Source organism: Magallana gigas, chromosome 7, assembly GCF_963853765.1.
Source record: "Magallana gigas chromosome 7, xbMagGiga1.1, whole genome shotgun sequence".
Classification (NCBI taxonomy): domain Eukaryota; kingdom Metazoa; phylum Mollusca; class Bivalvia; order Ostreida; family Ostreidae; genus Magallana; species Magallana gigas.
The window spans coordinates 36,804,792-36,817,405 of record NC_088859.1 but is presented as its reverse complement, the minus strand read 5'-3'; the positions used below and the strand labels follow the sequence as shown (position 1 = coordinate 36,817,405).

Genomic DNA, 12,614 nt, shown 5'->3' with positions numbered 1-12,614 from the left:
GTTCATGCAGCTTAGACGGGTGCAAAAATGCCACCTTGGCACTGGCATAATTATCTGGCACAGTTTTAAATGATTAAGAAACAAATCAACTGACTGAAATTTTGCAAAGTAATTCATAACATTGAATTCCATGCATGTATTAGATAAAGAATTGCAAAATATGAAATTGTGTATTATATTAATAAATACCCTGTTTGGGAGGGTAACAGTTGAGATTGACACCCCGAGAAAACTATTCTCAACCGAGGCGAAGCGGAGGTTCACAATGGTTTTCGAGGGGTGTCCAAAACAGGCACTATTTATTTTATTATATACTGAATGTCTTGATTTTAAATAAAAATTTACTTCTTTTATATAGGAATGACTTTAATTCTACGGTGAACCATACCCGCATAATTTACGCGCATGTCACTTCGTTGCGTTACCTCGTTTCCAAGTGTGTTGCTAACGCTGAGGGTAATAGAACGGATTATGTACTGCGTCAATATCAATCAGATTTCTGTATTTAACATGAAAGTAAATTAATATATATACATTATATTTCTGTAATTAAAACAAATGCATCAGCTTAATATGTTGACAGCAGGTATTGTAATTGAAATTTACATACCTTGGAAAAGTCTTCTTTTTATCATTTCTTTGAAGAATACTGTAGTACAAAAGTTTAATTTACATTGTACTTTTTCATTTTTACCCTGCAAAATCAGGTTTATCATATTATAATCCTAAATCTAGGATGTTCGATTTCCGAATGAAAGCCATTTAAGGTGGACTTTTTTTTTTAATTTACATGTACTAATATAGCAGGAAAATGATATTCCTTCTTAAATTGACCAGTATATACATGTATGTATAGACAGCCATCCTCTACCTATCTGAAATTCTCAGTGCAGTAGAGTACTGACATTTTTTTAAGTTTGAAAAAAAAATCTGAAATGTCTATATAGACAAAGAAAGACGTAAAATTCATTAAGGTACGTATGGGCAGCGGAAAGGGCAAAAAATACATTTTTACAAAATCAACGATAAACTAAATTCAGCAATCTAAAATAATATTATCAATGACCATAAATGCAAAACCAACAGTCTTCTTTGCAAAATAAATGTACATAAAAATCAACCAAAGGTATTTAACTACAAATCAAACACAAAAAGTAAAACCAACAGACATAAATGTAAAACGAACATACATCAACATGAAACAAGCGGACGCACAAATAAACGCCAGGTGGCGTTTTTTGGGAAGCAATATACGTCATCGATTATTGGAATCCGGGATGGATATATGGAAAAGAAAATTGAAAAAAAAAACAATATCTCATTTGATTAAAAACAATATATACCTATATTGATATCATACCAATTACTGGAAGATTATTCACTTGATCATCTTTTTGTGTTATAACAAAATGCTCTGGTTTACATTTTTAGGATTTCTTAAATATATGGATCCATTTACTATTATCTTATCCAAATTTAAAAACAGAAAACCTTTTCTAAAAATTTAGAAACAGTGGCAATTTATCATGACTGTATGTAAAACATGTATGAAAAACCTTCAAATAGTCTATGATAAAGAAAGATAACTCTTGCTGATTGAAGCAATTTTTGTTGCAAACCTATACAACAAAGTGCTATTCTATAACTAAAATGCAGCGCTTCAATATGTTTTTAATATGAATTGAAAATGCACAGTTCTGCAGTTGTTATAGGTGATTAAAAAGGCGTCCTGTTCTTGTATGCGTAATTTGCATTCAAAACAATATGCAGAACCTCATATTTATTGCTTTTTCATATCTTGGTAAGAGTTTTGACCAGCTTTGGGCAGAAACAAGCAAGGTCAAGAAATGCTTACATTTTTATTCTCAAGTGTACAAGATGACAGCACATCACCCTTAAAAGTTATTTTTATTTCATTTTCAAGTGGAAGTAAAACAGATGCTAGAATTCCATTTATATATCTAATGGATGTAATTTAGGAGTTCGGGTTTGTATGCAGAGTTTTCACAGGTGTATCGAGGATCGTTGCTTTTCTATTTTAATTGTTTACAATGCTTTATATATGAATTAACAAAGAGAATGTTGCAGAAATACGGAAATTTTACCTTTATACTGTAAAAGGCATTTCAATACCTGTAACGCATAAAAAGTTATCTCTAAACATAGACACATTACGTAGACGATTATATTATTTTACATAGCATATTTTACATGTCCTCTATTCCGGCAAAATACATAACATTCTACGTTTATGTAAAACATGGTTTTGTTTTCATCAAACATATCAAATGACTGCATGGCGAAAGTTGTATTCGACTCATTACAGCGGAGTTGTTGTCCTTGCTTCAGTATTGTATAAAAAGGAACATGTCAAAGGAAGTTAAAATGAAATGTACATGTACATGTAAAGTATGCACGAATACATTTTTATAAACAAATTGACTCTCAATACTACGTATATATGATTTGTATTTGCATGGTCCTTTCAGTCTGTTGTCCATGGCTATGAAAAGTACTTTTTTTTATTCTCTCTCTCTCTCTCTCTCTCTCTCTCTCTCTCTCTCTCTTACTCCATTATTAAGAAATAGCCATACAAACATCTTCGCAAGCCAAGGGTTTCCAATGCGTTCTCTTAAGGAGGGGTTGGATCGCAAACTCGTGGCAAGCGAAGACGTATATAATATATACATGTAGGTTATCAATTTTACAATATACTTTCAGTTTATTTAAACCATGTCCGGTTTTTTATGTCCGCTCGCAGCGTTTATTAAAGGCGATATTTTGTCCTTTTTGGGTTTATAATTGTGTCATGTTTTAAATTTTGATTTTTCCGGGTGGCAGTAAGTACAAAATTTACAACATGACAACTGTCGTTCATTCAAAATTTACAACAAGACAATTACAAGAAAACATAATTGACGCAAGCGTCAAATGGGCCGCAAAAATATGATTGTTGTATGAATCATCACTAGTTGTTTACATTAAAAACACACCTCAAAGAATAACGAGTTGGTTGTTATACAGTACTAATTTTCATGGTAAATTTTAATAGATTTGTACATTATTCAAATACAAAGTTCAACTCAACATTATTTTTATGGAGATTATGTATTTCAAACCATTTTTATTTTTTGTTGTATTGTATTGAATAAAAACTTAATGCATCAGTTAATATGATTTCAAGGGACCACATAATAAAATAGAAATGGATTATTTTAAAGGTTCATATAAGATCGTGCTCATCCGTTAGAAACTGCACGATTTAAAGTAAAAAATAAGCCGGATTATTTTTTTCCCAGATGGAATTACAAATCTTATCTACACTTCAGATAATGAAGGTAATCAGGGTTATTTAATTGCATGAGGTTCTCAAAAGAATTAAATATAAATCACGTCAACTCTAATTTTTAGATCTTTCATATTTTTGAGTAAATAATTGATATGGATGTCATTTCATGATATTTTTCTACCACATTTCACATGGAAATATAACAAATACACACAAATGCCATTTTATTTGACGCAGAACATAGAAATTCAAATATATCATTTATATAATAGTTCATGTCATTCAGGTCTTTAGTGTTTCAGGTCTTTAGTATGTCCCGTATACTGATCCCGATACATTGTTTTGAAAAGAATGAAAAACTCCGAAATTTTCCGAATAGATTAGAGTCTCGAAAAAAAAACACAACGCGTCTAACACGACAGTCTATGACTACTTTACATTTACAAGTAAACAAGAAATATGTAATATTTTTTAAAGGCATAAAACACATTTCTACATGCAAATTTATTTTAATTCATAAAAAATAAGCAATATACTAATTCTATGAGAAAAAAACTATCCCGCAGAAACGCAGTTACAATATCTAAATGTATATCAAATAACGGACCGCCTTCTGGCGGCCCGTAATTGTGTCTCGCATAAGCTAGGAACCAAATCACTAAGGCTATGTACCAACAGTTTTTGCACATATCGAACACTGACAAAACCATCCAGTGACGGTCTTTCTGTCATGATTACATGGTATTGGTTGTGCATTTACCTTTATATCAGGTTTAATGTTTTTTAATTTTGCAATTGTGATTTGCAACAACGCACACCCAACGGTATCAGAACGCATAATTGCAAGAAAACCCCCCTTGCGTCCGCTGGTACTATACAAAGACCAGCGGTTTATGTTTACATATAAAACGATTTGATTTTGACTTTCCAGCGCGCTGAAACGGAAGAGGAATGCATTTTTCAAATTTGACACTTTCTGGTTCCTTAATGTCATTAAAGGTTGATAAATTTTTTACTATAATGATTTTATGTCTTTATAGTATTCAGATAAACACTTTGAAATAGGTGTCTATAACTATTTATATTTGTTTTTTGCTTCGCTGCCCACTCATACTGGTTAATACGGGGTTTTTTTGGCCTTCTGCTTTGAATCACCTGCAAAGGTCGCATTGTGTCTTTGTAAACGGCATAATTTTTCAGGGAACATACACTCACTTTCTTGATAGATGCTTGCATATGTACGATGTGTTAAAGTCCTCTATACAATGTGATATTTACATGTATATGTGGACAGTTGATTAATGTACGTATATGTTGGGTACGTTACACAGAAAGTACATATACGAGATTACTTGCAGTTACAAAGAAATTAATTCAACCGTACTCTAAACATTTTAATTAAAAACCGACATTATTCACTTAAGATTTTTTAAAATTAGTTACCTTTATCAATACGTTACAAATCAAAGTACTGAAGTACTGACGGGAGTTGATTTTATCGATTATCATTTATTCATAATCAACGATATGTGAATTTGCATGGCAAGTAGTATCAGTAATCGAAATATATGAACTCTTGTCTTCTTCAACCAAACGCTCGGCTGTCTCCGTTTATCTCCGACAAGCAAGAGAGACTCTGTTTTGTCGGATATTAACGGAGACAGCCAAGCGTCTGGTTGAACGAGACTACAATGAACTCTAGCGTAGGAATACATACAAAATATCTAAACTGTTTGTACAGTTTAAAATCTTATTATTTTCATGGTATTAATAAATAAGTTTTCTTGAAAACAATGCTTCAGCATCGAATTTATCGATTATTTTCAAGAACTAAGTGTTGTCAGCGGTATTGATTTGTGCTTAGGTCCAAACACTGTTTCACTTTCGCTTTGCCCGAGTAAGTGCATAGGAGAGTTGATTAAAATCAACTCCCAAAAATCATGCATAAAATTAATACCAAACATATCAGGATTCTAACCTAAACAAAAAAGAGTTCTCGCATTTAAAGGACCATTTGCTTAAACACTCCACCAAGTCGACATAAGAAACTTTAGTGTAAAATAGCATACCGCTGTTGCATTTCGACAGAACAAATGTTTTTTTCTGAAAAGTCAGGGTTTTTTTTTAAAAAAATATGCCTCTTTGAAACAAAATTCAAAAATAGCAGTTTTCAAGAAAATGTATGGTTCTTAATGCAATATCAAATTAAATTTGTTTCAAGGAGGCAGTCTTTCAGAACAATGAAGATTCCACTATTAAAGGTGATGAAATATATTACATTCTTCTGTGTAATGAATTTACAATTCATTAAGCGGAACATGTATAATTTAAATCAACGTGAAGTTTCCAAACATAATTCTAGAATGCCTTGTATATAAAGTTGCATCTTTTAAAAAATCACTTCATTCTGAGTGACTTTATTTTTTTTTCAATCTTTCTGCAACGCATTTAGGCAATTAAAATAGCGTGGAAACTGCATCGCCCTTTATGAGTGTCAGTCGTAGATTTCAAGCAAGATACAAAGCTCTCAATTCTTTCTCATGTAAATAAGTAAATCCAATAATTCGCCTGATAATTAAGAATTAAAGATTGATAAGAGAAAAATGTGTGGATAACAACAATCCTAGAAAACAGTAATATGACAAAATAGAAGACCCAGAATATTATTTTTATAATGTACAGAGTGAACATCCACCAATGATTTAGTTTTGACCTTGCCATATTGTAGATTGTATTTACTGCATTCCGAACATGACATGTACAGTTTGTCTATGACGATTATAGCTCACCTTTTCCATATATGGTTATATTAAAAAGTGTTTACAAATTTGACAAATGTCAAAGGTTCGTAGCGAAGAGATAACAAGAATGCACATGCTACACTGTACACTGTTATGGAATTTAAAACTTGTTATGGTGACACATACATATAAACCATTGAAAAAAAAATATATTACAGTTGTAAAACCTGCAGCTTGAGATTAACATACGTGTATAAAGTACCCATGCCTGTAGCTACACTGAAGATAAGTAACCCTCATTCTTACAATCGATATGAACGCATATTTACCTGGTCTATCTACATATGCATGTCAATATCCAGGACAACGAACTTAATGTCGTCTATAAATGTTAAACAGTTTTTTTCTCCAAATATGTCTCATGATTGTGTAAGAGTGTGTCATGTATTAAAATAAACTGTTTCACTGTGATATAAATAGAGAGACAAATTAAAGTGATCAGCTTAAAGCTTTTTTTTCTGTGCATGGACTAACGACAGTATAAAAAAACTGAGATAGTGCATGCGCGCCAGTGTTTACTAAAACATAATCAGGTAAGATGTTATTGCTCTAGATGTTATTCATTTTTAAAACGAGTATTTTATAATCTATCAATGTTACTAAAGAATTTATAATTGGATGACAGTGTGCCTGTAGATGAAAAATGATTTAACTACATATGCATAGTATTATACAGCAAAAATCAGTCAAGTACACGAACCTGGACAATGGATGTGCAGTGTTTACTGGACATCAAGGGATGGATTTTGTTAGCAATAGCAGTGCTGTTGACAATGTATATGTAAGTTTTATAAAACGCATTAAGTCTCTCTCTCTCTCTCTCTCTCTCTCTCTCTCTCTCTCTCTCGCTCTCTCTCTCTCTCTCTCTCTCTCTCGTAATTACAGTTATAAATGCCAATGTACATGTAATATGTAAAATTAAAATCATACCTTAGACTCTTTAGAACACATGAATCAACTTGCTACCTATACAATGTAGGTACATCAAATGGAAATTTGGCATTTGGCATCGCTTGAGGATACCAGGCCCAGACTTCATGCCTTATGTTGGACAGATGAAGCAATTTAGGGAAAAGGTCATACCGTTAAATTTGATAAAGTGTACATACGTAAAAATCAACGCTGTCATTTGTGTGTTCGAATTGAAATGCAGTTTATTACATAAAAGAATGGTTTTGGGTACAAATGTTTTTTCGGTTAACTAACCCACTTATCTTCGTATCAACTATTTTTACTAAATAGGGATTGGCTCAATTGGATGTAGAGCTGGTACAAAAATATGGAAGACTAGTTGGGCAAGTATTTTTGAAGTTATAAATGCATTTGATGCCTGTATTTTCATATAACTAGCAATTTCTACATGTTTATTCATAACCTTATTCATTAATTCAGATATGCTAAAATTTTACTTGATCTCTTCTGAGTTGTGACAATTGCAACAAACCATATTTAAATTTCTAATTTGTATGAACTATTAATGAAATTAATAATTGCGTTTTATTTCAGATTATTCTTCGGAAGCACACCCTCTCTTATGATTTCTGACCCAGAACTCATAAAAAACATCATGGTCAAGGATTTTTCGAAAGCTCCAAACAGATTTGTATGCATGTAGAATATATTTGCAAATGTTTCTCGATGTTCTTGCAATAACTTTTTTGACACAGTAAACAGTACTCCAGAGTTTTTTCTTAACTAAATATGTCGACGCTGTAAATGTATTTACTTTTTAAGGCACTGATCACACGGCGTGACGAGTTGAAATACTCGTTAACAGATGTTGTCGATGATCACTGGAGGTTCATACGAAACACTATTCTTCCGACCTTTTCTAGTGGGAAAATGAGAAAGGTCAGGTTGTGCAATAATTTATTTAAATGAATTATTGTAATAAGATTATAAAAATCCATTCATTTCTAGCTCATGTCACTAGATTTCTCATTTTTATCCTAAGTCGTTCGGGGAAATGTTAAGTTTGGAATCAATGTTTTCATCAGAAATATTCATTTTAAGATTTTAACAAGTAGTATTGATACGTTATTTTGTTTCACAGATGTCATCCATCTTACAAGTAAAATATAAGATGTTGTTAGACGCTTTGAACAATAGAGCTGCAGAGGGCGAAGTTATTGAATTCAAAGAGTCAGTATCAACTTTATTTCAGAACTACTCAAAAATATATGACATTCAAACAGAACTAGAAAGAGACGCACCAGAACGGCTGCAAACCATTTGTTTTTCTGAATAAAAAAAAATAAGTAAAAATACGTAGATTTGAAACGGCCAAGATTGCCTTATATATTGCATTACTTGAAAATCCACGAAATAGACATATGATTATGGACAAAGTGCATGGTGTCAACCTTTTATCTTTTATCTCAATCTCAATATATACACATGTTTATATGTACACTATACCTGAAATACTGAAAGGTCGTTAGCTAAAAAAACGTGCAGGTATTTTAATTTAGAAATATTTTCATGATTAGTCTAGTTTAACCTATAGTCTGTCCCAAGATATTAATGCAGCATATTTGGACGAATTTTAAATTTCGGGTTTCAATACACAACCAAAATTAGAAAGTTTACGGGGATTTGAATTGAAAGTACCCTGGATGATAAATAATGTAAATAAATTGTGCGAGATGTCCTAAGTACTTTCGAATAGAGAAAATATGAAAACATGTCCCATTTTGAATCTCAATACGCTGTTTGTTTTCTTTCCGGTAAAAACAGATGATATATCGATGAAGAAATCTTAAATTTTTTCCCTTATTATCGGTTTTAATTGTACGTCATTGACATGAATGTTTATTTTAATTTAAAAAATAACTTGGGATAGACTATAGTTATACATGCACATGTTCTAACATTATAATGTTCTACTTATCTGACATGCTGTCCTGATTTTAGGGTATACGGGAATTATACAATGGACGTCATAGCCTCATTAGGGTTTGGAATGGAAATAGATTCCCAGACCAATCCTGACAACACTTTTGTCAAATACGCCAAAGAGTTGTTTACCGTGAAATTCACTCCCCTCCTCATTCTTGCTGGTAAAGGTTTTATCATCATCTTCGTTTAATGTATTAAGGAGGCTGGATGGATAACAAATTACCCATCAGATCTACCTGAATCAAGATCTTAGAGATGTTTGTTCAAGCCCTAAATTATCATTTAATTGATAAAAAAATCATGATTGAATTTCCTTACTTTTTCCTTTATCATTTTCCCTTATCTTATATGAAGCTTTCATTCATAAAATGGCAACGACTATATTGCATCGAGCCATCCTAAGATGTATAAATCAAAATATCTCCTTGCAGCAATGAGTTCGAAGATTGACGCTGTTTTGAATTATTTCAAGATATCGCCCCTTAATAATCGTAAAGTGATGGAATTTTATAAATCGGCGGTACATCAGGCTGTGGGAATGCGCGATGACACAGACAAGGTGAGAGAGAGACAGACAGACAGGCAGACAGAGAGAAAATATATGTGTTTACTCTTTAGTATACATTTAATAACATTATTATATTATTATACATGTATATACTTTTGGATAAATTTCATCACAAAACAATTTTTAAAAAAAATAGTCACTTAATTCACTGAACAATGTTAAATCTTCAACAACAAAAAGTTTATTTTTCTAAAGCGTTTGTTAAAACTGTTTATAATATTAAATGTGATTCGGTTTTGTCAATTGCTGTATGAACACAAACGTGTTCATTGAGAATGAGGATAGAAATACTCATAACAGTTTTTATCAGAACTAAATGCAATATTCTTCCCTTGTAATATAACGAGTTTACTTTATGTGTTGTTCCATTTTACAGGATAGAAAAGACATGCTTCAGCTTATGCTCAACGCTCACAAAGACACAGACAGGAACGAAATAGAGGAAACCCACACCTACGAGAACCCGGAACAATGGAAAAAAAGAGGTATTTACAAACATTAGACACGACGTATATTCGAAACAAAAAGGTATAAGCATCTTTGTGATCAAGTTTGATACATGTCGTGTACCACTGTAGGTTTGACTGTAGAAGAGATTACAGGAAACTCCATTCTGTTTCTCCTGGCCGGATTTGACACAACAGCCAGCACCATGACCTTTATGACGTACAATCTCGCTACAAACCCGGAATGTCAGGACCGACTTATTGAGGAAATCGACTCTGTATTAGGAACAGTGAGCATGTTTAAAACATAGCATGTTAACTTTTTTAACTCTGATTGGTCATTCTAAAAGGTGCTCATTCGTGTCCTTCATTTTGCAGGAATTGCCTACATACGACAATATACAGAAGTTAGAGTACTTAGATATGGTCTTTTGTGAGACTTTACGTTTGTACCCTCCGGCAACAAGGTTTGTAAAACCACAATTTCTTGTATGTATACCTGTATATAAGAATGCAAACTTTTCCTATAATCTAAATATTGAAAAAAAAATTCAAAAAAAGATATTTTGTTACTAGAATTAACAGGTCAAATTTGGATGAAATGGACATTAATGGGATAAAAATTCCGAAGGAAACCGAACTGACGTTTCCCGTTTTTGCGATCCATAGAGATCCCGAGTTTTGGGAAGAACCAGAGAAATTTGATCCAGAAAGGTGTGTAATAATGTACGAATCGGGTAGCTGTAAAAATACAACGTCTTGTGTCAATTGATGAACAAATACATCCCATTATCAAATAAATGGTTCACATAATTTTTTTTAAAAATCACTCAAAAACAGCTGTATACATCAGAATCATAGTTTATTTAAAATTTACTTTCATTTCAAATAAATATGTCACCTTATTTTTTTGAAAAGTGATATTTTTAATATAGATTCATATTTGCAAATGTGCTTCCTTATATGAACCTAATAGAATTCTTTTTATGACGTCACAATGATCATCTTCGCTAGCCAAGGGTTTTCGATCCACTCCGCTCCCCATTTATGGCGCTTATCGTTTGACAGTTGCAATATTGTAAACCTAAAAACATCGTTATATTGATGATTCTGAAGGATATTTCATTCCCAAACGTAAATATTACACTGTAGTAATACAGGCACGTAGCATCGTTTTTGAAAGGGGGGGGGGGGCCAGACCAATCCAAAATATCTTGACAAGCCAGAAAAAAAAATTCCAAAAATCTTCAAAATCCTAATCCGTGGGGGGGGGGGGGGGGGGGCTCGGGGCTCAACTCAACTATACTTCCAAAAAAAAATTCTTCCCTACCAAATTTTTTTTCCTCCAGATCATCAATTTCCTAATCCGTGCGGGGGGGAGGGGGGTATATTCAATTTGACTACTCATTTCCTTATTTTCATATCAATTTTTTACTAACTTCCAAAAAAGTGGGGGGGGGGGGGGGCAACGCCATTATAATTCATTTTTTTATATATTAATTTTAAAAAATTTGTTGCTGCGAGAAAAAGTGTGGTGGGGGGGGGGGGGGGGGGCCCTGATGCTACGTGCCTGTAATAAACAGCAATGTTAAAAAGTTCACCGGGATATGAACTTGGTTGGTATGTAATCAAATATTCGGGCTTCGCGGGATTTGATCACGTGATCAACCAAGTTCATATCTCAGTGAACTTTTAACTTGTTGTTTATTTCTTTTTAAAACATTGTCTGTCTACCAAAGTTTGTCTTGATTGAGTCTGTTAACCTATGAACACACAATTATTTAATCGTGATATAACTGTGTATGCAAAACTAAAGACTGTGTGCCCAAACTATATATTTTCAAATTCAGATTCACACCTGAAAACAAAGCCAAGCGCAATCCGTACGTGTACCTACCTTTTGGGCACGGTCCCAGGAACTGTATTGGCCAGCGTCTAGCCGCCATGGAGGCCAAGTGTGCCCTCGTCTATATTCTACAACACTACCGCTTTGTCACATGCAGCGAAACAGAGGTAAATTAATTAAATGCTTCATAAATGTATGTTTCATTGGATGATGTTTAACAAAAAAACCCGAATCAAAACCAAATTGCCAAGTTTTATCGATAAATATTATCGAAAATCTACGGTACTCTTTTCAGATACCATTAGAATTGAGCAAAGATGCCCTGATGAAACCAGCTAATGGAGTGAAGTTAAAGCTGGAAAAAAAGATAACTGACTAGGAGGCAATTGTTACGATGAAGACAGTATCTGACTATACACATTCCTTCTTGAACAAATGTTTATAGATAATATAATGAAATGACAAAAATGCAATATTAAGACAGTATATGACTATATATTTTCTTTTCGTTGGTTTGTTGTAGAAATAAAGAGAACTTTAAAGATCTCATTATGAAATGGTTCAGAAATAAAAACTTGCCTTATATGATTTCTCTTTAAACGTCATCAGGTCACACGAATAAAATTTCTTGTTCGTCGGACCCCACGCGCTCGTATTATAATAAAACTGTGCAAATAATATTATCATTAATTTCCCGCATCCAGTAAATTCTGTGCCGTTTTCTGTTTTATTTCCACTCTATTTTTCGTATTTTAATTCGTTTTTA

The 12,614-nt window shown here is 32.8% G+C and overlaps 1 protein-coding gene across 2 annotated transcripts; it reads left to right on the top strand.

Moving 5' to 3' along the window:
* The first annotated feature begins 6,331 nt into the window (after positions 1-6,331).
* Positions 6,332-12,397, top strand: LOC105348863 (cytochrome P450 3A11). 2 transcript variants are annotated; one of them, XM_011458447.4, is made up of 15 exons: positions 6,332-6,623; positions 6,757-6,871; positions 7,070-7,166; positions 7,333-7,385; positions 7,597-7,693; positions 7,825-7,941; positions 8,144-8,232; positions 9,004-9,149; positions 9,420-9,547; positions 9,933-10,041; positions 10,135-10,292; positions 10,381-10,469; positions 10,579-10,716; positions 11,853-12,015; positions 12,144-12,397. In XM_011458447.4, the coding sequence occupies exons 2-15, from the start codon at positions 6,798-6,800 to the stop codon at positions 12,225-12,227; spliced, it is 1,542 nt and encodes a 513-aa protein (XP_011456749.3). In that variant the 5' UTR covers positions 6,332-6,623; positions 6,757-6,797; the 3' UTR covers positions 12,228-12,397. The 2 variants fall into 2 exon arrangements, with proteins under 2 accessions (XP_011456749.3, XP_011456748.3); XM_011458446.4 differs by having other exon boundaries at positions 6,334-6,623; positions 6,767-6,871.
* Positions 12,398-12,614: the final 217 nt, after the last annotated feature.

Coding starts and splice junctions, on each gene's coding strand:
- LOC105348863 (XM_011458447.4), top strand. CDS start 6,798: ATGGATGTGCAGTGTTTACTGGACATCAAGGGATGGATTTTGTTAGCA. Junction 7,694..7,824: donor CGAAAGCTCCAAACAGATTT/GTATGCATGTAG, acceptor TTACTTTTTAAG/GCACTGATCACACGGCGTGA. Junction 12,016..12,143: donor TCACATGCAGCGAAACAGAG/GTAAATTAATTA, acceptor TACTCTTTTCAG/ATACCATTAGAATTGAGCAA.